Source organism: Chroicocephalus ridibundus, chromosome 1 (genome assembly GCF_963924245.1).
Source record: "Chroicocephalus ridibundus chromosome 1, bChrRid1.1, whole genome shotgun sequence".
Lineage (NCBI taxonomy): Eukaryota > Metazoa > Chordata > Aves > Charadriiformes > Laridae > Chroicocephalus > Chroicocephalus ridibundus.
The window spans coordinates 146,560,930-146,587,629 of NC_086284.1; the positions used below are offsets into that span (position 1 = coordinate 146,560,930).

Sequence of the window (26,700 nt, forward strand, 5' to 3'; positions counted from 1 at the left end):
GGGCGAGCGCCGAGCGCATCGATCGGCGCCCGGCCATCCATCTCTCCATCCAGCCTCTCGGCGCTCGGCTCCCTCGGCAGCCCCAGCCCTCCCTCGTCCCCCGCCATTTCAGACCGGGACGGAAAGGGACGCGGAGCGGAGGCACCGCCGCGGCGGGGCCGGGCAAGGGAGGCGCCGGCGTGCTCCCGCGGCAGCGCCAGGGCCAGGCAGGTACTCGCCTATCCCCGCGTCGCTGAACCGGGACGAGCCGCCGCACTTGCTTGCTTTCCCCCCGCCTTTCCCTTCGAGGTGGGGCAGGGGTAAGCGGTGCGGCGGCTTCCCGGAGCCGGGCACCCCGCCTTTCCCCGCGGAGGGGAAGAAGCGCCGGCAACCGAGCGGGGGCCGCCTCCCGGCTCCTGTCCCGCTTCCCCTCCGCTGGCATCCCCCGGAGCAGCCTCCGCCTGCCCCTCCGCCGTCCTTCCCCGCGGCGCGGGCGGTGGCTCGGCGGCCGCGGGAGGGGGCGGCGGGACAGGTGGCCAACGCCCTCCGGGAGCCCGGCGGCTTGTACCGAGTCAACCCCCCACCCCTCCCCTTTTCTTCATATATTTATCCCCCCCCTCCCCTCAAATCCCAAATCCTTAAAACCCCCGTGCGCGGGGCCGAGGCGCCGGGCCGGGCCGGAAAGTTTCGTCGGCCCGGCCCCGTCGCTGGCGGCTCCTGGCTGAGGGGAGGCGGGGCGGGGCGGGCAGCGGCACCCCGAGCCCCGGGGGAGGTGGGGTTGGGGGTCCCGCCGCTGGCCTCGCAGCCGAGCGCGGGCGGCGGCCGGGCTGAGCTCGCCCGGGGAAAAAAAAACCCGAGGGCTGGTGTGTGTGAAGCCGTCAGGTGAAGCTGTGCTCGCACCCGCGCCCCTCCCGGCACAGCCCTCTGCGGCAGGCGGGCTCCCGGCGTCGTGGCTCAACCCGAGGGGCGCCCGGGTTGGCCCCGGCTTTCCTAAAAAAAAAAAAAAACAAACCCGGGAGGTCTCTCGGAGTCACCGGGGCTGTGGTAGAAAGGAGCGGAGAACAAAATCTTTGATTGTCAAGAAATACTTTTCGACCTTTTTCAGAATTTCGTGTGTCCCTGAGTTTTTAGCTCCTTGTAATCGGTGCCTTTCAGCTTAGTCCCTGCGCTGTGTTTCCTATGTATAATTTTTTTTTTTTTTTTTTTTTTTTTGAGAAATAGCATTCCCTCATAGCTTTTTGTCTTGTCTTTCAGGGAGGGAGTTGCTTTCCGGTAATAGTAGAGGAACGCGGTACTGAATGAAAACGCACCAACAGCATCCTCGTTAGTCGGAGCCTGACTCTCTGCTTAATGTTGGTTTCTTTGTCATCAGGTCTGCTAAAAAATGACAGAATATAAACTTGTTGTCGTTGGAGCTGGTGGTGTAGGCAAGAGCGCCTTGACAATACAGCTAATTCAGAACCACTTTGTGGATGAATATGACCCTACAATAGAGGTAAACAATTTCATCTTATACTTTTTGTGAAGAGAGATTATTGGTAATAATGGTAGTTGTTTACTTTTGGATGCTTACCACAAAAACATAGAACAAGGCTTTACATTAAAAAGGGCTCAAAGATAATGGTCAGCACTGGGAGGGAGAGATCGCTGTGCTTCTCGCTCTGGCTGTGGAACAACAGCTGCAGTAAAAAACCTAACCATTTTAATCAATTGAAGTAAGGTGTTAATTGGCATGTTTTGTTGGACAGTTTGGATGTGTGTTTTTAGGATCTAGGTGACAAAGTATTTGCTAGACTTAATTGAAAATGCTTGGCAAAACCTTAATGGCTTTGCATGCAACCTCTTAAATGTGACTTTCCTTTTTGGTATCAAGGAGCAAAATTTGTAGTTCTGAAATGTGTGTGTCAAGCTTTCTCAGCCCTCATCATTGGGATCTGTTTCACATGGTGAGAAATGTGTTCTGGAATGCTATGGTGAATAGGCAAAAATTTGGAACCCGATTTATTTATTTTATTTTCCTTTTAAACAAACCAGTGTGTGTTTCTGTATCTGGAAAAAATGTTACAAGGTAGCTGCTGTAGTTGAGTCTTTGAAATACATGTCACAGTCGCTCAAACTCTGAAAGTGTAATTAAGCTTTAAAAGTTGCGATGTTTTAAAGGCTTTTAATGAGCAAGCAAGCTCTGCCTTTTAAATACAAGAAGAATGCTAGTGTTTTCTGAAATCTCCCGTGGATCATTGGATTTAATAACCTCAGACCGTATAAAAGGAGAAATGACACCATAATTTACACAAGATTTTTGTTGCCAGCACTGAAGCTCTGTAGCTTATGACTTCATTTATATGTTTATATAATGAGGCACTTCCAAGCTCACTTGAAGGAATTACAAGGGTTTAAATCTAGGCTTAAAATGGTGACTTGGAAAATTACTATGTAGTCATTTTCAGGTAGACATAAACGAAAGGAGGCAGTGCCCTGAGATGATAGGAAGCTGTCTTACTGAAACCCAGGCCTGTACTTCGCTAACATGCCCCAAAGAAAGGTGTGTTGGCTTGAGTTTGAGTTTACCTTTAATGTGCCTGTTGTTCCGTCTTGTCTCTCTGTTGCATGGCCAAGTAACCTCATGGATGCTTGTTAGAAGATTTTTGTGAATAGACCTATGGAGAGAGGAAGTGTGTTTGACTTGCACTAGGAGAGCAGGTCTTTTGATTACTAAGATGTGAAATCTTAAAACAACAACAACCCAAAACATGCTTAAAAAAAACACAAAACACACAAAACTCATTGAAAGGAACATGCAAAATGGGATTTTACTTTTTCCTGCAAAAGCAGCTTTGGGGGATGCTGGTCTTTGTTACTTTGTCAATGATTACTTGTTCGTAATCGTCTGGGTTTCTCTTAGGCTAGAGGTGTGCTTACACATTACAGAAAGTACCTTGGAGGTTCTAAGTTAGAAGTTGTCATATAAAGGCAGAACTGTGTAACCAACTTAGGAATACGAAAACTTAAATGCCAGTATTCCTAAATCACTTGAGGCATTTTCCTAATTAACAAGCTGAGTATTTTGGGGAATAACAAATACATTTAAATGTAAAACAATAAAATGAAAATACAGTTCCTTATAGAAAGAACCTAAAATCCCAGAACTGTGGCCTGTATTCGGTAGTGTGCAAGATGACTGTAACACTTAGTGTTGTCCAGAATCAATGTGGAATGTGGTGTTCTGAAAGACAGACATATTGACTCCTGACTTTAACCTAATGGGTTTTACCAGCATTAACAACTTGTTGCATGCAACAGTATTAATCTTCTACAACTCCTGCAAGTTCTTGTCTGAGCACTAGTTACCATTTTTGTCTTGAAATTCTGAGACCTTGAGGATGGAGGCTATATCTTCCTATTATGTGGTCAATCACCTTGTGTGCTCACGGTGCTATAGAATAGTCGTGTAGGTAAGCTTGTAGGGAAGAAATAGTTCGGTTATAGTAAGAGTGGCCTGTGATATGGAGTGGCAAACAGTTCCAGAGAATGGGCTTGTAATTGGGTTCAAATGCTTCAATCCTTGCCTGGGCAGAATCCCATTCAGTTGAGAAGGGTTGGTTGCTTGATTGTGCTTCCTGTATAGATGGAGTTGTGGTGGTAGGGCCTTATCAAAGAACAATAGCTGTAGAGTATTTTTTATGAGGAAATAAGGCCAAAGCTGCTTTGACTGGTAAATAAGAACAGTTAAGACAATTCAGTAGTGTCACTGCTATTGTTTCTCACTTACTACTGTTTCTTTCATTGCCATAAGGCTGTTGCCAAAACACTAGTTTTCCCTCGCAGATAACTAATCAAGCTAAATATTTTGGGGTAGATGGAGAAAAGGCTTCAGTGTTTGGTAGCTATAGTGGATTCCATAACTACACAGTTAATAATGTTAAATCTTTCCTGTGATTAACAAAATTAAATTCAATGCTTCTAAAATCCTGATATTGTGAAGACATGATGCAGTTGAAGAAAGGAAAAAAAAATACACTAGTTGCTTAATCACGGATACATTTACAGCGTTAATGCTGTTGCTGTTTTTAGTGGAATAGACTTAATGATTCAACAAATAACTTGTTTGGAAAATGTCAAGTTTCATGCCTTGAGTATTTTATTTACTTACATTTGAGTATAGCAGATGATGGGATGGGGGCAGGGGGAGGAATTAAACTGAGTGCATGTTTGGATGGCTACTGTTATTCAAATATACATACTTTATATGTGTTTTACATCGTATTTTAAGTAGATGTCCAAGCACAGATTTATAGCCAAGCAATTTTAAGTGTTGTTTTTTAACTGTATGTACACTAACCCTTGTAAATCTGGTCTAATACACAGAACAGTTGGGCTAGTGCCCTCTACTGGTCGAGGTTTGTTAAATCTTTATTTGCAGCTATGGTGTGATAACATATTTTTAATTTTTTTTATTTTTTTTACAGCTTCAGCATGTTTAATATGAAATCACGCGTATAGTGTATTTTAACAGAATAATAGTTACTTGCTTAGGTGGGATTTATTAAGCATTGGGTTTTTTTTAGATAAATTCTGTATGTAGCATATAGCTGAGATTTCCTATCAAATTTTTTTATCAGTGCATGTGAACAGATGGAATTGTTACCCCGTTTGCATAATTCATGTTGATTTTTATGGCTTGTGAAAGGCCAATGAAAGCAGGCTAAGTGATTAATGAAATGAAAACTTTTTGATATAGATATGCTGAGTCTGTATACTGGGGAAAAACTGCAAATTAATATTTGGAGTCGGGTCCTAATTCAAAGTTAAATTCTAGTTTGCATTTTGTTTTTGCTTAAAGGCTTATACTGGATGTTTCTTCATTGTTTCTTCATTGCATTCATTACTGCAAATCTTCCAATGTACAGTAAAGTCACTGGATTTTTATAGATTAGAAGGTTGTTTTTTTTGTTGTTGGAGGGGAGTCCGACCATTTGGGTTCTGCAATTGCATTTTGAAGCAGAAGTGCCATGAGTACTGTAGTGACACAGTTTTTCTTTTTGTTATAGTCTACATTCTGTTCTGCAGGGCTTGATAATTTTTACAGTATGGTAACACTTAAATAAACAACTTTTATCTTGGGTATGTTTACACTGGTATTCACAGTGATAGGGGTGGGGGTCCCAGTAGCCTGACCTTTTAATGTGGTGCTTCAGTTTTCCTTCCTAGAGTGACAAATGTGATTTCAGGTTTGATGTGTTGCAGGGGGGGGAAGAAAAAGGGGCATAAAAGCAAAGTGTTTATTATTTCAGTAGCTTGGAAGGAAATCATAAGCTTGAATTTTCTCTCCCACGTCTTTTTCTTCCGCCTCAAATCTCCTTTCCTGGTTAGTGACAAAATTTTCTCTCCAGAAGTGGGCAAACCAAATACCATCTCAAAAGCGTTCCTTCTGCTTGTACCTGTGCTGTGCTTTATGCTGGTGCATCTTTGCTACTACTGCTAAGATGGTGGGCATGCTAAAGCCAGCAGTTCTTGAAAGTGACTTTCTTTTCTCTTAAAAATGATTTTCTTTGATGAAAATTACTTAAAGCTTTTGTTTAGGGCTCAGTTGAGGGGAATTTCTTTTCCTTTGAAGTGCTAAGATGTAAAGGAATAATACAGGCTTTTCAAGAACTGTTTTTCATATTTTTTAACTAGCAGTCAAATTGCAAGAAGAGAAAACAAAAGCTTTGTAAATATGCCTAGTATAATGCTAGAAGTTCTACTTGCAGTTGTGATAAAGGTATCGTAAGACATGGGGGATACGCTATTGAGTTTAAGTGAACTGGAATAAAAATGTATCCTTTGGGGTTCTTTTGGTGGTGTCTTTTTTTCCTTTAAGCAATTAAATAGAATATTAACATTACTTTTAAAATGCGTTGGAGCTTGTGTTATTTGTCTCAACTGTATTGATATTTAAATGTGGCTTATATATTTCTAAAGTAAGTTACCTACTTCTTACTTGTATGCTGAATTTGCACTTCTGTGAAATAAATATTTCCAAAATCATATTGGCAGTAAACTTTTATCTTTAAAGTAAACAGTTAATATTGTTTTACCTAATACTGTTAAATGTCATCCAGGCTCAAGATAAATGTGAGATTACAGAGTTTGTTTAGTTTAAGATACCGATTCTATACAATTACATCCTGCTTGGTTTTTACCATGAGCAACAGGAAAGAAGAGAGCCTTTTGTAAAAATGCAAATAGATAGAAAGTGCACAGGAGTAGGTGTACTGTGCCTTAAAATGGGTACAAAGGAAGGAAGGTCATTCTGAATTCATCTTCAAGTTGGCTAGAATTGCAACTTTAATTCTTTAATTCCTTTCCCAGGAGCTTAGGTTCACTTCTGTATAGTGTTAAAAAGAACAATAGCAATATTGTGTTAATCTCTAGCTAAAGGATCTGAAAGGTAATACCAAGATTTTGTGTTTATACTTCTTACTTGTTACAAGTACTGTTAACTGAGAATAATTCATAGTACTGCTCAATGACCTGTTTTTAAAGCTTGTTGACACAGTTTTACTTTGAATATATAGATGTCTATAGAAAATAAGAGTTATTGGGAAAGTAATGCTTATATTCTTATCGCTAAAACTATGTACTCATAGAAGCCTAGCACTAAAAAGAGCTGAAAATAGGCATTAATTTGTAGTTGCCTGGGACTTCATACAGATTTTAGCCATTTGAATCAGTGACCTGAAAACTTTGAATTGATAGCACTGAAATAATTTGTTCCAACATCTCTGTGAACCCATCAGGGCTCTTATATGACACTGTTGTTCTGTCTTGGCTAAAAAGCTTGAATTTCGAATATATCAACTCAACTTTGATAACTTAATAACAAATATCATTATATGCGCCTGTTTAGGCATACAAAACAGATTTCCTGTCTCAAGCACTGAAGGCTTTTTATACTTCATCTCCTTATCAGTGGCACATATTTCTGGAGTTGTCTTGTGAACTCTTTCTGTTTTATTATTTTGTACATTGTTGCAGTAAAACACTTCTGTAAACATCCATATAATGCAGGTCAAATTTTACTTTAAAAAAAATAAATTTGGTAAATTGAGTAAGCTTAAACAGAATCAAACCCTTTAAATTGGGATTACAAGTTTCTTCAATTCTTCTATTAACGGAGACAAAGGGGAGATGCTTTTTGATTTGGATCCAATTTGTACTTTTGGTCCTTTTGTGCAAAATAAGAAATAAGAAGTGTCCTCTTACTCTGTGTGTGCACATGGGCTGTTACTCAGTGAAGATTCAGAATACAGATAAGAACGTGTTCTTTCAGTGCTCTTTCCACTTCTGGATTACTGTATACATGTAAACATGGGACGCTATTTTCTTGCTGTCATTTGCCCATCTATAAAGTTGGATTTTAACTCTCAAGTGTTTTCAGTTATGCTTGATTATTAGTAAACTTTATCTTCTGAGTTCTAGGTGTTTTGAAATCTTACTTGTTTGTGTTTCACCAAAGTTTGTGGTTTTTTTCCTTAGGATTCCTACAGGAAGCAAGTAGTAATTGATGGAGAAACATGTCTCTTGGATATTCTTGATACAGCAGGTCAAGAAGAATACAGTGCAATGAGGGACCAATATATGAGAACAGGAGAAGGATTCCTGTGTGTATTTGCTATAAACAATACAAAGTCTTTTGAAGATATTCACCATTATAGGTGTGTATACAGAAAGATAATTGACCAACTCTTGTATTAGGTGGATTAGTTACTTCCTTTTATACTAGATAATAGAATATTCTCTTCTGAAATAACATCTAAGGGGAAACTTGCAAATTAGCAATATTGCAGTTTATCTGTGCATTTGTTGGTCTGTAATTTGGGGTAATCTGAAAATCTGCTGCCTCGTTTGCAAGTTAGGCAGGCAAAATATCTGAAAGCCCTGCTGTTGTAAACTAATGTGACTTACTATTTCTGCCTATTCATACTGAAGACTTATCTAAAAGTAATCTCTGCCTATTCTGGAAATAAAATTATGTGTTAAGATGGAAAAACTTATGCAATTGAAATTTTACAGACAGTAATGCTAATTGTGTCAATTGTTAGCTTTTGTTCTGGGGGTGGAGGAGAAATACCTGTGGAATGCTACCAGAAGACTTAGGTGTGTGAGCCCCGATGCCACAGGAAGAGACGCACAAAATCTGAGCTCCAGGATGCTGCTAAAAACCAACCTGTTATTAGTTTCTTCATGTTCTTTTTTTTTTAATAATTAGTTAAAAAAAATTCAACTCATGCTTTCTTTGTCAGCTACACTAATATGGAAATAGAAGCAGCCTTTGGTGATTACCATACCAGATAACATATAACTTTGCAGTTTACTATTATACTGGATTTCCTTAGGTATTCTGTTAGAATGCAATGCAAATCTCGCTGAAGATCACTGAGTTTATCAGCATCGATTTAAGATTAGTCCCAAACCCATAACATTAAGCTATTCGTAGTTAGGCATTTATAATGCTGTCAGATCTATGTTACTGCATGGTGGAGGAGTGTCTTGCTATGAGTATTACCCACAAATCCAACACTTACTCATAAGCTGAAGTTGCACTCTTTTTTTACGAATAGAAGTTACAGTTCTTCATTTAAGGTGGGATACCGTGTTAGTTCAAGGTAATCGAAGTCACAAGGTACAAATGCCCTGATCACATAGTTTCCTGTTCTCCTGTATGCTAGCAAATCAGCTCATTTGATTGTGTAGTGTGCCAATGTCAGTAGGCAAACAGGTAGGTGCCTACCTACGGAAATAGTTTACTGCTGGCCTAGCTGCCTGGAGCAGCTGCAGGATCGGGGGAGTGCTCTTGGAAATGAGAAGGGCAGAACTGCTGCATACTAACAACTTAGGGAGAGAACAATATTGAGAACATGGACGCTTTCTTTCAGGACTGTTTCATTTTTACATTTAAATTGAGCTAGTCAGCCTTTGTATAAATTTCATTACATACAAAAAGTTGTAATTGATGTATTGGTACTGGTGACTTCTTAAAAAAAAAAAGTTAAGAGCACAGCAGAAATGACTAATTAAAAAAACCAACTTATCTTGCCCTCAAAAAAACCTGTAAACTTCTCTTCATTATCTAACCAGATTATTACAAATGGGTTGTAGAGGAGGAATGACGAAGGTAAGGTAGATGTTGATGTAAGGGGGAAAAGGAGCTAGAGGTTTTTACGTGGAGCTCTTATTTAAAGAGAGCGTTGCAGATATGTGCAAGAAAGCTGCCTCAGTTTATTTCAAAGAATGTTGTGAGTTGAATACTGGAGTTTCTACTGTGCATTCACACACCCATAGATGACCTTGCAGGAAACAGTGACTACATTAATTAAGGAATATACTGCTAGATTACTTGGGAAGGCAAAAGTAATGAAATTAATGATTGTTATTTGAGATTCTTGACAAGTACATCTAACTAGTATTTCAAGATGCTTTATAGCTAGTGTTTGAAAGGCCTCCCTTAACAAATTGCTCTGTGTAGAGCACCAGACCAGGGGTCTTTCAAAAAAAAAAAAAAAAAAACAAACAAACCAAAACCTATCTAAATGGAAAGTTTGTACTGTTGTCTTTAACTAAAAAACAAAACCAAGAAAAAAACCCACCCCAAACCAGAATTGAGACAATAATCACAGCACTTCCATAGTGCTTTTGACAGTGTTTTATCTTATCAAATGAATTGAGTGCTGAGTATGAGAGATGTAGGAAGATTTATACCGGAGCTTCTTAAGCTTGTTCTGGCATTAGCTGTTAAAAACTTAATAATTGTGTAATGACATCAGAATCTATGGTAGTTTGCGAAATGTCGATGTCTTTCCCCCCCCCTCCCCCCCTAAATAGGACGATAAAGTTGACGGTGACAGGATTCGTCAATTTATTTTTTGATGGCTTCTAATAGTGTATGTGCAGTAAATTAACATAAAGAATGATGCTGGAATCTGTTAATTTAATTTTGTTTCATAGTTTATATGGTAGATTTTAAAACAATATTTGTCTGTTAAATAAAATAGGTCTCTTCTTTTTCTTTTTTCTTCTTAGGGAACAAATAAAGAGAGTTAAAGACTCTGAAGATGTCCCAATGGTGCTAGTAGGAAACAAATGTGATTTGCCTTCCAGAACAGTAGATACAAAACAAGCTCAGGATTTAGCAAGAAGTTACGGAATTCCTTTCATTGAAACATCAGCAAAAACAAGACAGGTAAAGCTCAAAACTTAGCAGACACAAAGACATAACTCTTATTTGAATTGCCATAATGCTAATTATTCTAGGTGTTGATAATTGCTTGGTCATATCAATATATCTGTTTCTTCAGAGTAGAAATTCTTGTGGTGTCTCTTCTTTCTGTCAACCCACTGACAAGTGGTAATTGTTTATTAATGAGTGATTTGCTTCAGTTGTGCAAACTCAAAGAATGAGACCTGGCCTGCTATTACTCTTCACTGTCAGATGTTTGCCAGCATTCTTAACATTGTGATAGGTTTTAATAGAATAAAAAGCACTTCTACTGAAAGGTGAAATGCTTTTTTCCTCAGCAAGAGGATTAAGCACACAAACAGCTAATTAGTTTATTCTGGTTTAATTATTTTCATTAATAACAAAAGGAATTTTTCTTTGAGGCATTGATTCAGTATTAGTGGGACATGCTAGTGGGGTATACCTTCTTATAGCTAAGCAATTGACCGTAAGTCTTTTTTTGAATTGACTGGCTTAGTTGCTTGTGTAAACTGATAGTCATCTAAGACTTTAGAGCTCAGTTTTGGTTTATTGTACCCCTCTGGTATAGGTGAAAGAGGCAGCCATTAGGATCCTTTCAGTGCTTCTCTCAGGTTTTGCTAGGACAAAGGTGCACATAGTGGTACATTTGTCTATTCAGGAGAAGATAAGCTATACAGATATAGATGAAACTGGTTATGTACTTCTGAAATACTGGCACTTCAGGGCATGCTCTGAAGGGCAGAGATTGTAGGTTGTTGGGTGGGGGTTTTTTTTGTGTGTGTGTGTATGGTTGGACTCGATCTCAAAGGTCCTTTCCAACCATGAAGATTCTATGATTCTATGAAAGAAAGCATTCTTTTTGAAAAATGCTGATTTGTGGTTTTTCTTTTAAGAATAAAGACTTACTATCAGTACAAATTAGATGAGGCCTGAGTGGCTGAATAACTCATACTCTCTGCATAATCGGAAGTGTTACTTGCAGGTTATGAATCAGGAATTGGGTGTAGCAGAAAGAGGGGAAATAAGAGCAGAATACTGCAGTTTGAGTAACTGCTCATGTAACTGCTATATAGATTCAGCTGCATCGCTTGGCAGAATTTCCTCACAGACAGTATGTAAGTTATTTTTGGATATAAGAAATTAATATTTTATTAGTGCAAATTTGCTACACCCACCCAAGTTTCTGACAAGTTGAAACCTGGACTAATTAGTAAAAGTCAAAGGAATGGTAACTTTTGGAAATAGAGAAAGTCTCTGTTAGGTAGGATTGAAAAAACAGAACTACCCAACTTTAATGGCTGATAATAAATTAGGCCACAAGAGTGTGGTCTATGTGGTATACAAGTGGACTGAATAATTATAGTGTTCTTGCTTAGAAGGTCCTGTATTAGTGGCTGTTATCGAGATGTTAGGATAAAAACCGAAGAACTCTGAAATTGTGTTTGAGGTTTGAAATAACAGAAGTTCTGTACGAACATCTAGATTGTACTTTATTCAGCCTGTTTTGCAGAGCATCAGGCTTTCATAAGGAAATATTCCTTTTGCATAGCCACTTTTAATAAAAGTATGTTGATATGATGGTGTATTTTCAAAGATCTCTTCTCCCACCCCACCTGGAGTTTGCTCTACAAGCAACCCCCACCATGCCTAGCCCATACAAAATTGCATGCTCAAAAATCACCACTCCTCTTCACTTTTGTAATATTTACTGACGCAAAGTAGTATCTGCTTTATTATCTTGCATACTTTTAAAAGGTCTGTCAGAGGTTTATACTTGTTACAGAGGACAATAGATCAGTCATATATGAACTGTCACTCTATAATTCGACTGCTTTTATCTGTGACTTTCTATTTCTGGAGGTGCCAACTGAATGTTATAGAAGGCATCTGACTGTTGGCTTTTGATTTTTCAAAGCTGAGCTTTAGACCCCCTACAGATAAGGAGTCCCTAAATGTGCCTCATGGATTTTAAAATAAAGATGCCCAATAGATTCTGAGAATGTTGGCTTCTAAAAGTTGGAACCACCAGGTATGGTTGTCGATTCTTTAGCAGTGCTGTTCGTAACAGGTTGTGTTATGAACCAGCTTCATAAGAAGCTGTGTCAATGAAATATTTTTGAGAAGACAAAAGGGAATGGGAGGAAGAACCTGATCTTTAATTACAGCAAGATCATCTCAATATTCCTGTATGTGTTTGTGTATATATGTGTGTTTACATATGCATTTACATCAGATTTTTCAGTCACACTATCATATATAAAAAATATATGCGTATATATACACACACCTTCCAAAGTAACTTTTTTAATTAGGGGATTCAGACTGTTTTGTGAACTGTTTGTGGCTCACGGACTATGTCTTTATTGGGCAGAATTCTGTCCTTGGCTAAAAATAAGTAAGTAATCTGGTCCCCTCTGGTTACACGCAGAACTTCCAAGTATGAACAGGTGTAGCTGGTGGTCTGGTAACTTCTGGAGTCTGTAGAAAGTCTGACATGAATATTTAGAAGTAGGAACCTTCTTTTCCTTTCCTCTATGTACCTCCCACCACACTGAAAGGTCAGCATTAATGTTGAAGGGGCCCTCACCATCTTCTTGTTTCAGCCCTTCCCCATGCCTCACTTCTGCTGGAGCTCGAAAAGAATCAGAAATGTTTCTGGGGAAGGAAACAGGGGAGATGGGAATGGAAAGGAGTTGTCCATGTAGTCTGTTTTGATTGCCAAGACACTCTTTTAAAATTAGGGCATTGCATACTCATGCAGAATGATGTCTCAGTTCTAATTAAGTCAGTTTTTAAAAAGATTTTCAAAAATTCATAGACAGGTCAAAAATAGGAAGAGAAAAGCACTGAAATCAAGTGCAGAAATAAGTTGTTCTAAAAGGGTACTTGTTTTTATTTGGTTCTGACTGGCAATAAAGATGTAAATTTAACTTACTGCAAAAAGGTTGTGTTTTAATGAAATCCCTGTGTGAATTTTCATACAAATCATTGACTTCATCAATGAAGCATTTGCTTAGTGGACCCTACAACTTGGGTATAAGGCTATAGATTACTAATTTCACTGACTGAAATTAATAGAATGTAATTTATAAAAAATAGTGATTAATATAGTGTAATTTATGAAAAATAGTGGTAGTCCTATTTCAAAATGTAAACACGTGTCAATACTGGTCGTCTTGTAAGGCATGTTGCATCACCTAATATTCATTCTTTTGCAGTCCTTATGCAGAAGGGTATGAATTTCTTAGGTTTATTTTGATAGCTGTTTTCACTTTTCTCTGTTAGACATAAGCTTTAAATTCAAATTCTTCCCTGTCTGCATGAGCATATATCTTCCAATATTATCAATAAGAGATGAGAGGCAAACTTGATTTATCCCCACCAAGGCTGCATCGTGTGTTCTTTAGTGGGCTTCCATTTGCCTGTGAGTTACACAAGGAAAAACTGTAAGGCTGTACCCCAAATGAATGTAGGATTTTGTTTTCCTTAGAACATTTCAACTGTCCTGCTGGTATTGAATTCAAAGGAAAAGCATAGTAAAGGATTCCCCAAAGCATTAGGTCTCGTTGTTGAGAATATATACTTAAACACACTTTCAAAGTGTTTAATGAAGAAGTTGACAATGCTGTTGAAAAAGCATGATAGTTATTTCAGCTGTCTGATGTACACTAGGTTAGGCCACAAACTTGTGAAGAAAATAAGTTGAGAACCTGTGCTTGGTCTGATGAAGTAATCGGTGCAGTATTTACAGAACTTCATTCCTACCTTTCAGTAAAGATTCATGAATAATTGATAATTTAGGTAGTTTACTTGAACCAACCTGCCATTTTTTTAGGGATTTGTCATATCCCTTTAATGATACTGTATGTGTTTTCACTCCAAGCCATTTTTAATGTAGTTCATGTGTACAGGTTCCATTTTAAAACTTTGTTTTAATTATAAATTTATCAGACTTCACAATCTGGGTTGAACTTTTTCATGTCACTCTTCAAAAAAAGTTCAGTCCTTCCCAAGAGCAAAACCCCAAGAAAAAAAAGTTTTGATAATGTTGAAACAAATTCTGGCATCCAACTTGTATGCTGAATGACTCCAGGATGCTGAGGAAACAGGTTTGTTCTTTACCTAATGTACAGATAACTAAGTGCAGCAAAAAAGGGATACATGTGCACAACAGATGAAATTCAGGTAGGACAGACAGCTGTAATTCTGGCACTTCTTAATCTTGGAGTGATTAACTTTGTAACTTTCATCATGATTTTGTGCAATACTTAGTATGAATTTATTGATGTATGTCTGGTATTTAACCATCATAAGATAACATGATCGGCTTCACACCCCCTCCCTCCCCAAACTAATGGAGGTTCCGCATGTGGCTGAGTTGTAGTAGCTGTTTCCAAACAGTTCTGTGAAGTATGTCTGGTTTAGAGACAGCAAAAAATAAGTCTTAACCTATAAGCTAAATGTTACCTGAGCTAGTCGATTATTGAAGGTTTGTGTATTCTCCAGTGTTGGCTAAGAGGACTTTACCACTACGAAGTTTTATGTTGGGAATGCTTTTATGCAAGTAACATTCTTCTTGCTCATGTCCCGATGAATAATTTTGATTTTATTTGTCTACCAGTTGGTTTCAGGAGACCAACTCTGATGCAGTGTGTAAAGGTGGGCACAGAACACTTCTGAGATGTCAAGACTAATTTTCGTTAGTTTCATTTAAGTGCTATTTACAGAAGCAGAACATGTGAAAATTCCTATTTCTACTTTTGTTTGTATTTGAAATAGTATTTCTTTGCACATAGTCATATTTTAAATTGAATGTTTGGCTGTCTCCCAGGAGTCAAAAGCATCTTGAAAACATAGCCTCAAGGTCACGGGTTCTTTGGGCTGTTAAAATAAACAGCAGTTTAGATTTTGAAGGTTTTAATACCTGCCAAAGGATATTTTTTGCTTCCAGTTCTGACAGCTAACAGAACTGGTTAATCCTATTTTAGATATATGGTTTGTGCTTGTTTAAGGAAAACATACTGAAGAATCTTAAAAGAAATTGGTATTAAAATGATTTCTGAAGTTTATAAGACTGGCACCTGTTTCTTTAAAATGTCACCTTGTGCTAATGAAATCAGCAAATGTGTCTCTACAGATTTTTCTTTCAGAATAATTTCTTCCAACAGGATTCATAAGACTGTTCTTGGTGGTGGCAGTAGTAGCGATTTCTTTTCTCACTCTGTGTCTCTCCCCCTCTCTGCATTGCTAAAGCAAATTACAGCTCATGCTGGTGATGGGAAAGTTGGCAATAAATGTTGACTGAAGAATTGTTGTCTAATTATTCATGTGAAAGCTCCATAATCAAATTACATATTTCTACTGCAAAACAGTAGATCTGCAAAAAATGTTGATTCTTGTACAGCCTGTGCTTTGGCACATAGCAGCTGATCAATGTTTACTGTTTCCTCTTCAGGAACAAACTTTCATTCCTTCCAGGAAAACATGAAAGTATGAGCTTTACTTGGGTTTTGCTGGTTTTTAATGACTTTCTTTATGTTTTGCAAACTCTCAGACCTGGACTGTAGGACTTGTCACCTCATCAATACTTCCTAACATGGCATGTTATATGGAACAGAGAAATACAATCCAAGAAATAAATCTAATTCATTTAATCTTTAAATTCAAGTGGCTGTAATTCAGAAGAACCCTCAGATAAGCAACAGTATGTTAAGAATGAGTCTTCAATGTGATAACCTATGGCACAGTTCATGCAAAATGACCCAATAACTGTGGCAGTAAACGTTAGCTATTTTTGTTATTAGGTGCATAATAAGAAGATGGGTTGGAGAGATAATTTATGGAAAATCTGCCAAATAAAAGCCCAGATTGTGCATTTGGGTAGTAATAAAGTTTTGGGGCTTAAATGCTTGTACTGTTTTCCATGATCATCAGTCTGTTCTGTTTTTATTTTCAAATAGTGAGTTTGTGTTAAATTAACAGCCCTGTTGGTCTGACTGAGGGGACAAGTAATGAGATTGACAGTAAGGCAGAGGAGAGATTTGCTCTCCCCTTTAAAAGCTGCAGCTAAAGATTTTGCATCTTCTTACAACAAGAATTTCCTCACAGATATACCTAAACTTTTAAGTTTATGTGTGGATGTACTCTGTTTAAAATAGCAGATATTCTAACTTAAAGCTGGTGCTGTACCTCTTTATCTCATATTTGCTTAAAGATAATCTGCAGTCCTCATACTTTTTTTTTAAAAAAAAAAAAAAAACAACTTATGGTATCACCATATCCAAGTGGCCTAAACACAGAGCTGCAGAAAGGCAGGATGCGAGAGCAGAGAAGTAAAACACGGAGCTCTGTGTCATCCCTGGAATACTTAAAGAGCTCTCCTCAACCAGAGGAAAATCTGAGCAGCAGAACTTCACAGGCTGTTTGCACTTAGTTGTTGTTATTATGGGACCGTCACAGTTGCCTGCATCTGGCCCAAAGAGAACAGATTAGGCGTTCCTTGATGTGAACCAAGCTCTTAAGTTGTTTTATCTGCATGTAAGAGCAGAAATTCTACAATTAGAATAAGTAATTACTTTTGGAAGTTACTCTGGAATATAATGTACTTAAGGTGCTTCTTAAAAGCACTTTGCTGTGACTCAAATATCCCTTTTCCTAAATTGAATAGCATAATGCATGCTCTATAAAGTAGCTTTAAAAACAATATTGTGCAAAATTTAGTATTCCTAGAAGACTTTATTCCTTTGTAACCTCTTAGGAAATGACCTAGTTAGACTTTTCCTATACTTTGTTAGTTTATTCCACAGACTTCTGCAAAGAAATTACACCTTCTTACATGAAGAGCAGAACATAAATGAGCTTACTTTTCTTTGCCTGCCCAAACAGTAACAGGTTCTCACTTAGGCTAAGAAGTGAGAATAGGTGGTTAACTCTGTGTCTTTCTAAGTACCCCCCCAGTTAGCAATCTAATAAGTTTTGGTGCCTGCTAAATACATCCATTCCCACAAAACTGTGTGAAAAGATTCAGTAACGCAAGCAGTATTATTTTCAGCATGGTATGCAATGGAACAAAATAATTCTTATTCTTTTTTGGGCAAGTGTTACCTTGCACAGAAAAAAAAGGAGGGCTTGAAGTGTAGATATTTACAATAATTGGTAATCAAGGAATTCTTTGAGTGTGTCTCTCTGACTTGCATGACAAAGTACCTGTCAAGCAGCAAATGTGCAAGCCCAGCATTTTAAATATATAAATGAAGATCCATATACTACTCTCAAGTAAAGCTCATAATTTCAGTGGTTTTGTTGTGGTTTTTTCCCCTGCCAGGGGTGTCCCAATATGTCACGATTGTTAATTAAGCAGTTTTTAAGGAGTTGTGTTTTACAATGCAGAGAGTGGAGGATGCTTTTTATACATTGGTGCGAGAGATTCGACAATACAGAGTGAAAAAAATCAGCAAAGAAGAAAAGACTCCAGGGTGCGTGAAAATTAAAAAATGCCTTGTAATGTAACAGGGTAAGTTTTGTAATGTAACAGGGTAAGTTTTACAAATCACTTGCCAAATGAAAATGATTGACAGTGTCTTGCAAATCAGACATTTTATGGTTAATTGATGACATAATTTAAGATATAAACCCAATCAGATTTTAGTATAGTAGTTCTGAATAATATTCCTGGCAAACACCCAAGTACTATGGATTTGTTTAGTTTCATGGATTTTTTTTGTAAATAGGTGAAGAGGAAGTCTTTACTGCATATCAAGATCTCCACTTGTGTGTGAAGTTAAGAGGAAAAAGTTTTATTACAGATATGTTGCAGATACTATTGAAGTGAATATTGATTGGACCTACAGGTTGATGAACTGAGGGGAGAGGATCATATTTATACGGTGGGGGGAGAGGCAACACTGAAGTAAAACTGGAGAGAGAAGAAAAGACACAACAGACCCTCTCCCCCAAACAAACAATAGACAAATTGTCACAAAATTGTGGGGTTTTTTTTAGTACAGTCCTGTAAAAAAAAAAAAAAAAAAAAAAAGGCGGGGGGAGGAGAGAAGAAGAAACTGCAATATGGAAGAAGTGCTAGGTCTAAACCATTTCCAGTGCGTTTTGAACAAACCATCAGAATAGCTCCTTGCATACATTGCTGTCCCATTAATTCTTTACCTCTTACTGCACCACTGCAGAGAGTGGGCTGTTACGCCTTAAATACTTGTCCACCAGGAGGATGATCAGCAATTTCACATTGTGTAAAAGAAAAACTGTTTCCTTTTCAAGGTGTTTTTTCATACTTCAGAATGTCTTGCAGAGAGATAGTGGAATTTGACTTGTATCCTAGAGTGACTGTCAAAACCGTAGGAATATTGCCTCCAATAAGGGAGTTTTATTCCTCTTTCCAGGAGATGGAGGAGAAATACTGTTTCACATCAGTTTTTACTAGGTCTGCTCAGGCTTATTATGTTCTCAGCTTTTAGGTGATGAATGACAGCTCTAAAATAATTCTTTAGATGTTTCTTTACAGATAGACTTTGTGATACTCTTTGTATCAAAGGTTTACTTTGCAGGAAACTGGAAGCTTCAGTTAGGAAGCTCCCCAGTGTTGCATCCAAATATCAATAAAATTGATGCCATAACAATAGGTTGTTTTATTCTTTCCTAGTTATCAAAAAACAACTAACAGCAGCTTGGCAAGATTACTTTTGATGAGAGCGATATGAATTAAGTTGCTAGGCCTCCTTCAATTAGCCTTCTGAAAAACAACTTTGCCATTTCTTGATGTCTTACTAACGTAGCCATACCTCAACGTAGAATTTCTGTTTGGATACTAGGACTTTAAAGATCCTGAATTCTCTCTGCTTTTCCTCTCTGTGGATTTCCTTGGGAGAAGGAGAATGGGACAGTGGGGATTGTGGGTTTTGTTTGATTGTTGTTGGTTTGTTTTTTTTTTTTAAGTGGAAGTGCCTTTTCAGATCTTAAGATTCACTTTGATAGCAAACATGTGCTTGCTTTCCTCCAGCTTCCTACTTTCTCTCTGCCTGTGTCTGAGAGAAGGATAGTTTGGGTTCGTTGTTGTTACTGTTCTGAGGGTGTTTTCCCCAGATGGGGGAAATCTTTTGTCAACAATATATATTGTTATTTGTTGTTGTTGGTTTTTTTTCTCCTCCATACCTTATTTAGAAAAGTCTTGGATATAAGACTCTAGAACTTCGAGAGTGTCTGCTCAGGGGAGGAAACATTTGTCTTTATACTCAAGTGAATTCTAGATAGTGTTGATAGTCATTTCAGCAACTTTGTGCTTAAGAGGTTAAGCTGGAGAAAGCATACTCCAAAATTATTATAGTACAGCTGTAGTTCAGCAGTGATTCTAGTGGGATAAGAAATCTGGCATTTAAAACAGTCTGGCTTGTATTACTTTCCATTCAGTAAGAAGATACGCGTCAGACTGAAACAATATATAGTAGATAAGCTAAGGAGAGCAGCATCTAATGATGCGAGTCTTTCAGCTGGGATTTGAGACTTCAAAAATATTTGTTATAACAGTTTTCAATGATAGACAGTATTCATTTTCCTTTTTTGTCTGTGGGTAATCAAATTTGATGGTTCAGAGTGTTTTGCGACCTCTTGGAAAACTCAGTTTATCTTTCTGCTGCTTATGGGATGCCTTCTTAGTTATATTAACCTTGTACAAGGTAAGTGAAGACTTTGACTACCCAGATTACCTACCGTTAACTGCTGATGCTTTCCAAGAGGTTCATTCCTTTCCCTGTTACACAGTAAAGCAGAAAGTACATAGCACCTTTTTCTTGGTTTATAATTTCCAGCTATCAAGAAGAAATTTTTAAAACGCAGTATAAAATCCTCAAAAGATTTTTTTTTCCCCATAGTACTACTGAGGTATACAAATAATTTCTGCTCATGACTCATACGTGTGTGTGCACGTATGTATTATATTTGTAAAAAATATTACATGTAAGTAAAAAGACTCTCTTATGCAATTTAAAACTTTTTAAGGGCCTATTTGGGCCTGGAATCTTTAGGAGTTCCCAATTCCTTATGAATTTAGGGTTTCTTATTGATAAGAGTCAGGTTAGTTGCCAAGTCTCATACATACTTGTAGCCATGTAACCACATCTGCAGACTTCTATATGGTCATGAGACCATGTGGTGCTCCAAAGAAAAGCTGTAGCTGGGAGCAGGCAGTTTCTGTGGGAAGGGTTGTGGTTTTTCTGTTCTGTTTGCATTTTGTAGTTGCCCTTTGGAAAATCAGGTGCCAGGAGCAAGCTCCATCAATGCACCTTTATTGAGGCAGAGAGGTGTTGTTCTGAGCATGCCCAGTGAATTCTGAGTTTTTATTCCTGAGCCTGGATTTAAAGCACTCATTCAGTACATCTTACGCTTTCTGCAAAGCTTGCGCACAATATGCCCGTTACTAGAGGGAGTAAGTTCAGCTGCGTGCAGTTCCTTCTTACTGAAAGAAGTAACCAGAAAGGTTGATCACCTTTGATCTTACCATATTGATGCCTTTAGGGGCCTTCTGTAAACAGTATCCACTACTTACATTTAAAATTTAATCCACAGACTGGAAAGTGGAAGACCTCAGTTTATCTTGGGTTCTCCAGTTCTAATTCACAAATATTCGAAATGTAGTTTTGTATGCTATGTTATATTCATTACCTGGATTTAAGACAAATTGTGGCAGGACCAAACTACTAAATACATAATTAATAATACCAAGCATTTCTAATTCTCAAAAGATTCACGGGGGACATGACCTTTTCCAGAACCAAGGCTACTCTTCCATTAGGCATGCTACGTCAATTTTGTATTGATTAATAATAATGTATAAATTTAGAATGTTATTTGCAAGTTTATTTTGTATATTATGTGACCTTGCACAAGCGTGCAATTAGTATTAGGAGATACACTGCTAAGGACTTTGATGGAACATCAGCTAACTGTAAATGTTTTATGAACTTGAATGTGAAGGTTTTTAATAAATTTAGGTTATTCTGGGAACATTGCTCTATCCATGAAGCTACTTAACACCTCACTGTTGTTTGGGTTTTCCATTTTAAGTTTCATCACCATTTGGTGCTTGACTGAAACAGTGGTGAATTAGGTGATTTTTGGCTTGTTGTGGGGTTTTTTTCAGAGTTCACTTTCAGTTCTTTTACTGGAGTAGGCACGCAGGAGGAAGCAGAGACTTTTAATTTTTATTGGCAGCTTGAAGGCAAACTCTGCAGCTGACAAGAGGTAGGAAGCTGCCTGCCGGTTGTAGGGCTAAATTGCAAGACTCAGTTTTGTAGCGGTGCAGTTGGCTGCTGTTGATACGTTAAGATTATACACCTATTTCTGATCTAGCTAAAAGACAATATAAGGAGTAAGGCAGTGAAGAATCAAGATAAATTTTTATCTTAATGATGTTCTAACTGTCAGTGCTCAAACTATTAAATGTAAAGGCTGCTTGAGAACGTGGGTACTTGATTGGAATGTGGAGCAACCTGAAAGCTAGGCAATAGAATAAACTTTCACGTAAACAGGTTGTTACAAAGTATACCGTATAACATATAACATTGTGCTGGATATCAGGCTTTTAAATATGCTCGTCTCTTTTGACCAGAGTCAATTTTTGTCAGCTATAAGTATCCCCCCAAAAACTAAAAACTACTCAATGTGAAGAAACACTAGCTTTTGTGTCTGTAGCTTAACTATGGAGGCTGTGGAGATTTTAAGTGACTGTACATGATACAGCAGCATAGATAATGTGTTCCATGTGTCTTTAACTATATGATCCGAATAGAATGATTTATCAAGTAATAATTTATCATGGGAAGAGAGGATTGATTTGCATATGTAAAGATTTATAAAACTGTGGTGTGATTACTCTATCAGGGTGCCTGAGAAATGACCTGAATATGTAGAATAATCATAACTATCTCTTTGGTATTGAATTCTTGCTAGAAATATTTGTATTTACTTCTTAAAGCCACGTATAGATCAAGGCATAAACAAAGTTAACTAATGCTTCAGAACTTTATTATGTAGTAATAATATACATACTTATAATCTAAATGTATGTTACCTATACCCTTCTAGTTTGAGGTGGGACATGTGCCCTCTTTGAGATGAAGAGGGCAGTACACTAAATTACTTTCCTTACCACATTAGTAATGGAGCCGGACCGATGGGGTATCTGGTCAACCCCTGAGCAGTGCATCACCCGCAGGCTGCTGTAAGCCCAGTTTGGGGAACAGCTGAGAGAGAGGGCAGGCCGGCGCTAGCTGTTGCTGGTGTCAAAACAGTTCATTCAGGTTGTTCTTTCGGTGCTCCTCAGAGCTCGGGAGAGGAACAGCCAGGAGTAATCTTTCAAACAATGGCAGCCTGTTCTCCAAAGCTGCTCTCCTGCAGCTCCCTCTGCCCATGCACAGTAATGCAGACAGGAGTGTTCCTCTTACCACGTGAGGTAACTGTAGCTCCCCTTCCATCTGAATACGTTTTTCCTGGCACGCCCCTTCCCAAGAAACAGGAATGCTCGAGAGGACAGTTGCCCCGGCAATTCCTCTAACCCACAGTCTACTTATGGGGACACTACAAAAGCCTGCAAAAGGAGAAGACAGTGTAACTTCTCCTGGCAGGCAGCAAAACAGACTGCTCATTGAACACCCTCCACCAGATCAGGTCAGATGCAAACAGGCTGTCCCTAACCAGGTGTGTAAGTCTGTTAACGTGATCTTAATACGTGTGTGTTTTGTACCTTTTCAGGGTGTCGATGATGCCTTCTATACATTAGTTCGGGAAATCAGAAAACACAAAGAGAAGATGAGCAAAGATGGTAAAAAGAAGAAAAAGAAGACAAAGACAAAGTGTATAATTATGTAAATACAGTTTATGCTTATTCTTAAAGTACTTAAGTAATTTTTGTACATTACACTAAATTATTAGCATTTGTTTTAGCATTACTTTACTTTCTGCTTCATGATCCTGTTAGCTTTACCTGAATGCTTGTTTTAAATGACAGTGGAAACTTCATTCCTCTTAAAGTGCCAGTATTCTTTGACTGTTGGTTCTTGAACTAGCAATGCCTGTGAAAACAACAAACAAAAAAACACACACAAAAAACCTGAGAACTGTCTTAGGACTCTTTGGTGCATGCACAGTTGCTAACTTCCTATTTTTCTTACTGATGGTGAACTTCTGTGTGCAAACCAAACAATGAAGTGATGCGCTACGCATTCTAGCATCCCCTTTAATTTTTTGGGTTTTAAATCTGGTTGGGAAAAAGGACTAGTTAGCAAAAGAGACTTTCATTTCAGCCTTTCTTTTATTTTAGACTGACTGCAATATAGAAAGACCAGAAGCCTTTATAGTCTTCCTGTAGATTTTGCTTCTAGGCATCTAGTCTTGTAGCATTTCAGATCAACTTTAATGAATGTAAAGATAAAACTTTCACAAAAAAATTTTTCACCGCAGTTTGTCACGGTCACTCCTTAAATACTCTATTTTTTCTATAAAAAAAAAAGAAAAATTAAAAAAAGACAACAATGCACATGTGGCAATGGAAAAAGTAAAAGTTCTAATTAGGTTGATTTGCTACTGTTAATGCATTGCTTTAAGACTTCCACTAACTTTTTGTGTCTGAAGACCAAGGTGAAATCCTAGCTCTCCTGACCCCCAGTGGCAAATCTTTAAGTAGCTTTGTTCAGTAGGTACAGGATTTCACCCTTAGTGTCTCTAGGAAATACTAGAAAGCCTTAACAGATAAGTTGATTCAAATTCTTAGGTTAATTCATACATGGATCCAGAATTTACCGTAAGAATTAAATCAGAATGAATCCTAAATTATAAAGTGAAGTGTAAAACCATTCTTTTTCCCCCCAAGAGTGGCATTAAATATTTCCAGATGCCCATTTTGTGCAAAATAGGGGAGGAAATTTTAAATTCTAGTAACGACAAATGAATAAATGAACGAGTTGAATTTAGCTGCTTCATGCAAATAATTTGGAAATCCACTATGCCATAAAAATGGTGTGGAATTTGCACAAATCGTCAGCATAGAACATGGTTTCCAGAGTCAATGTTGTTTGTGTAATGTTTGTGAAGTACTAGTTTTGTTGCACAGATTAAATGGTTGGTGAGTGGCATTCCAGTCTCTAGACTGTCATGAAGCTAGACCAAGATTTTAATGTTGTCTTTTTCTGTGATTAAGTTCTCTTGTGATTTATTTTCTTTTTTCCTTCCCCCTCCTTTTTTTTCTATTGGAATTAATGCAGAATTCTTGCATAAGCTTTTGGTTTTTTGGTACTGCAGCAGCCCAGTTATTCTGCAACTAAAGTAAGAGCCAGTAATTCCAGTGTTGCCAGTTCCTGTTGTCTTACTTTAAATGTGGCATTGTTTGGTTGTTTCATTAGGGCCTGGGTTCCTGAAGGTACGCTGTTTCATAGTACCTAACTCAGCTGCAGAATAAAATTTGAAAATGGGACTCTGGTGTACCCGAAAAAGTAAAACATGAGACACTGAAGTAGGATAGTTCAGGACACTGGAAAATTTGGAACAGGGAACAGCAGCATTGCCCTAACCTAAGGTATACCTAAACAATCATGTGGAAATTTTACACAGTAAAATTTTCATACACCTGTGTAACTTGGACCATTTATACAATGTCAAAGGTGCAACTGCATGAGAAAAATATTCTTTTGCTTCTACGGGGGGGAAAAAAACAACACCATAGTGACTCTCGTAGGTGGAGAGCTGTAAAGCTGGCAGGGGACGTGTACTGTCCGCATTGCTCCGTGTTCTTTGATTTCTGTGTGGCTGAGACAAATAATGCCTCTCCCTGCCCGAGCCCCCCATTCCCCACCCTGCAACAAATCCCAGCCCTCCCCCCCGCCCTCCTTTCAGCTTTGATGTGAAATATACTTTAGATTATGAAATATTTTGAAAAACAGTAATAGGAGACCCTAACATTGTATCATAAGGACCAATAAGGAATAAGAACGGATTCTTAAGGTCGCAAAACATTTTACAGCTTCCAAGGTTAAAACCTTCTGGAGACAGTTATTTGCACATCTTAGACACGCTTGATTATATATGAAGAACATAGCAAAAGTGGATTGTATACCTTGAGGAAATGGAAGTAATCTTAAGATTACTTTAAGATTTCTGGTAACTGAGTCACACTGCATGTAAAATTAGGGCTGGTCTAAAATTCTTCTGTTAATTTAACTAAAAACTGTTAGGAGAAATTTTAGCTGAAATGTTGTAATCATCGAATGTGGATTTATATAGCTGTAATACAAAGCTATATATATAAAGTAGGTTGGTTTATTTTTTTTCAGTAAATGTGATCTGTAGCTACCAATTTAATTACTACAAAATCTGTTTAGATTAGCCCTTATTTACTTTTTTTTTAAAAAAAAAAAAGAAGAAAAATACACATCCTTGCCACTGTTGTGCAGTTTTGTCTTAATATTTGTTGAGATTTGGTGAAGCATGTTGGATTGCAGCTTGCACAAGTTGATCTCCTAATTATTCTGTCTTTCCCTATTTGAAATGCTTTCAAAGAACACACCTGGATGCTATCTGTTCTGGTAGCAACTACTAAATGAACATGTGAATCACTTACCATGTTAATACATTAAATTGTCATGTGTCAGGGAGTAACACCTTCTTACAGTAGCTTTATGTAACTGGTAAACAACTCTATCATTGGTTTTCTCAAAACTCCAGTGTAATTCTTTTGACCAGTCTCGTTGCCCTAAAATTTTTGCAAACTTAGAAAGTTTCACTGCATAGATTTTTGTTACAGTAACAGGATCTCTGTAATGGGTAGATACTGACACACACTCTTCTGCTCTTGGCTATACTATGAAGCAATACAATTATTACCTTCGAAGACCATCAAACTGTAAAGAAATCATTTTGTCTCAAGTTTACATAAAGCTACATAGATGGTAAATCTTTCCTAACATTTCTTTATTCCACTGTCTTTGTGTTTTCATGTTGAAAATACTTCTGCTTTTTCCTCTTGAGTGCCAACTTCTTACTAGAATGACTTCTTAATGTAATATGTTTACCTGGAATGTATTTTAACTATTTTTGTATAGTGTAAACTGAAACATGCACATTTTGTACATTGTGCTTTATTTGATGTGGAACATATGCAGTGTGATCCAGTTTTTCCATCATTTGGTTGCGTGACCTAGGAATGTTGGTCATACCAGACATTAAGTTAAAAAAAAAAAAGACCACTGTTTGTTTTAAAATTTTTAATGTTTTTAGGAGTATGTGCTGTGAGGTGATCTGGAATTTGTCATTTTTTCGTCAAACTGTACTGCTCCTATTTATTGTAATGTAATAAAAAATAGTTATTGTGAGTTGCTGTCCCAGTTTGCACTTTCATCTCTGCCCTGGAGTATCCCAAATTGCATGTGTTTGGCAGTTCTTCTCGGTTTATTTCTTGTACATCTCATTGCCTGTCACGAAGC

The 26,700-nt window shown here is 37.8% G+C and overlaps 1 protein-coding gene across 6 annotated transcripts; it reads left to right on the top strand.

Moving 5' to 3' along the window:
* The first annotated feature begins 53 nt into the window (after positions 1–53).
* KRAS (KRAS proto-oncogene, GTPase) lies at positions 54–26,589 on the top strand. Of its 6 annotated transcripts, none has more exons than XM_063357538.1 (6): positions 65–210; positions 1,238–1,251; positions 1,352–1,474; positions 7,498–7,676; positions 10,042–10,201; positions 22,979–26,589. In XM_063357538.1, the coding sequence occupies exons 3-6, from the start codon at positions 1,364–1,366 to the stop codon at positions 23,093–23,095; spliced, it is 567 nt and encodes a 188-aa protein (XP_063213608.1). In that variant the 5' UTR covers positions 65–210; positions 1,238–1,251; positions 1,352–1,363; the 3' UTR covers positions 23,096–26,589. The 6 variants fall into 6 exon arrangements, with proteins under 6 accessions (XP_063213599.1, XP_063213585.1, XP_063213569.1 ...); XM_063357520.1 differs by having other exon boundaries at positions 66–210; positions 1,234–1,251; XM_063357529.1 differs by lacking the exon at positions 1,238–1,251 and having other exon boundaries at positions 54–206.
* Positions 26,590–26,700: the final 111 nt, after the last annotated feature.

Bases quoted from the DNA above. Each gene is read 5' to 3' on its own strand.
- KRAS (XM_063357529.1), top strand. From the start codon at position 1,364: ATGACAGAATATAAACTTGTTGTCGTTGGAGCTGGTGGTGTAGGCAAG. The intron at 1,475-7,497 runs GTAAACAATTTC...TTTTTTCCTTAG, and splicing joins AATATGACCCTACAATAGAG to GATTCCTACAGGAAGCAAGT. The intron at 7,677-10,041 runs GTGTGTATACAG...TTTTCTTCTTAG, and splicing joins GAAGATATTCACCATTATAG to GGAACAAATAAAGAGAGTTA.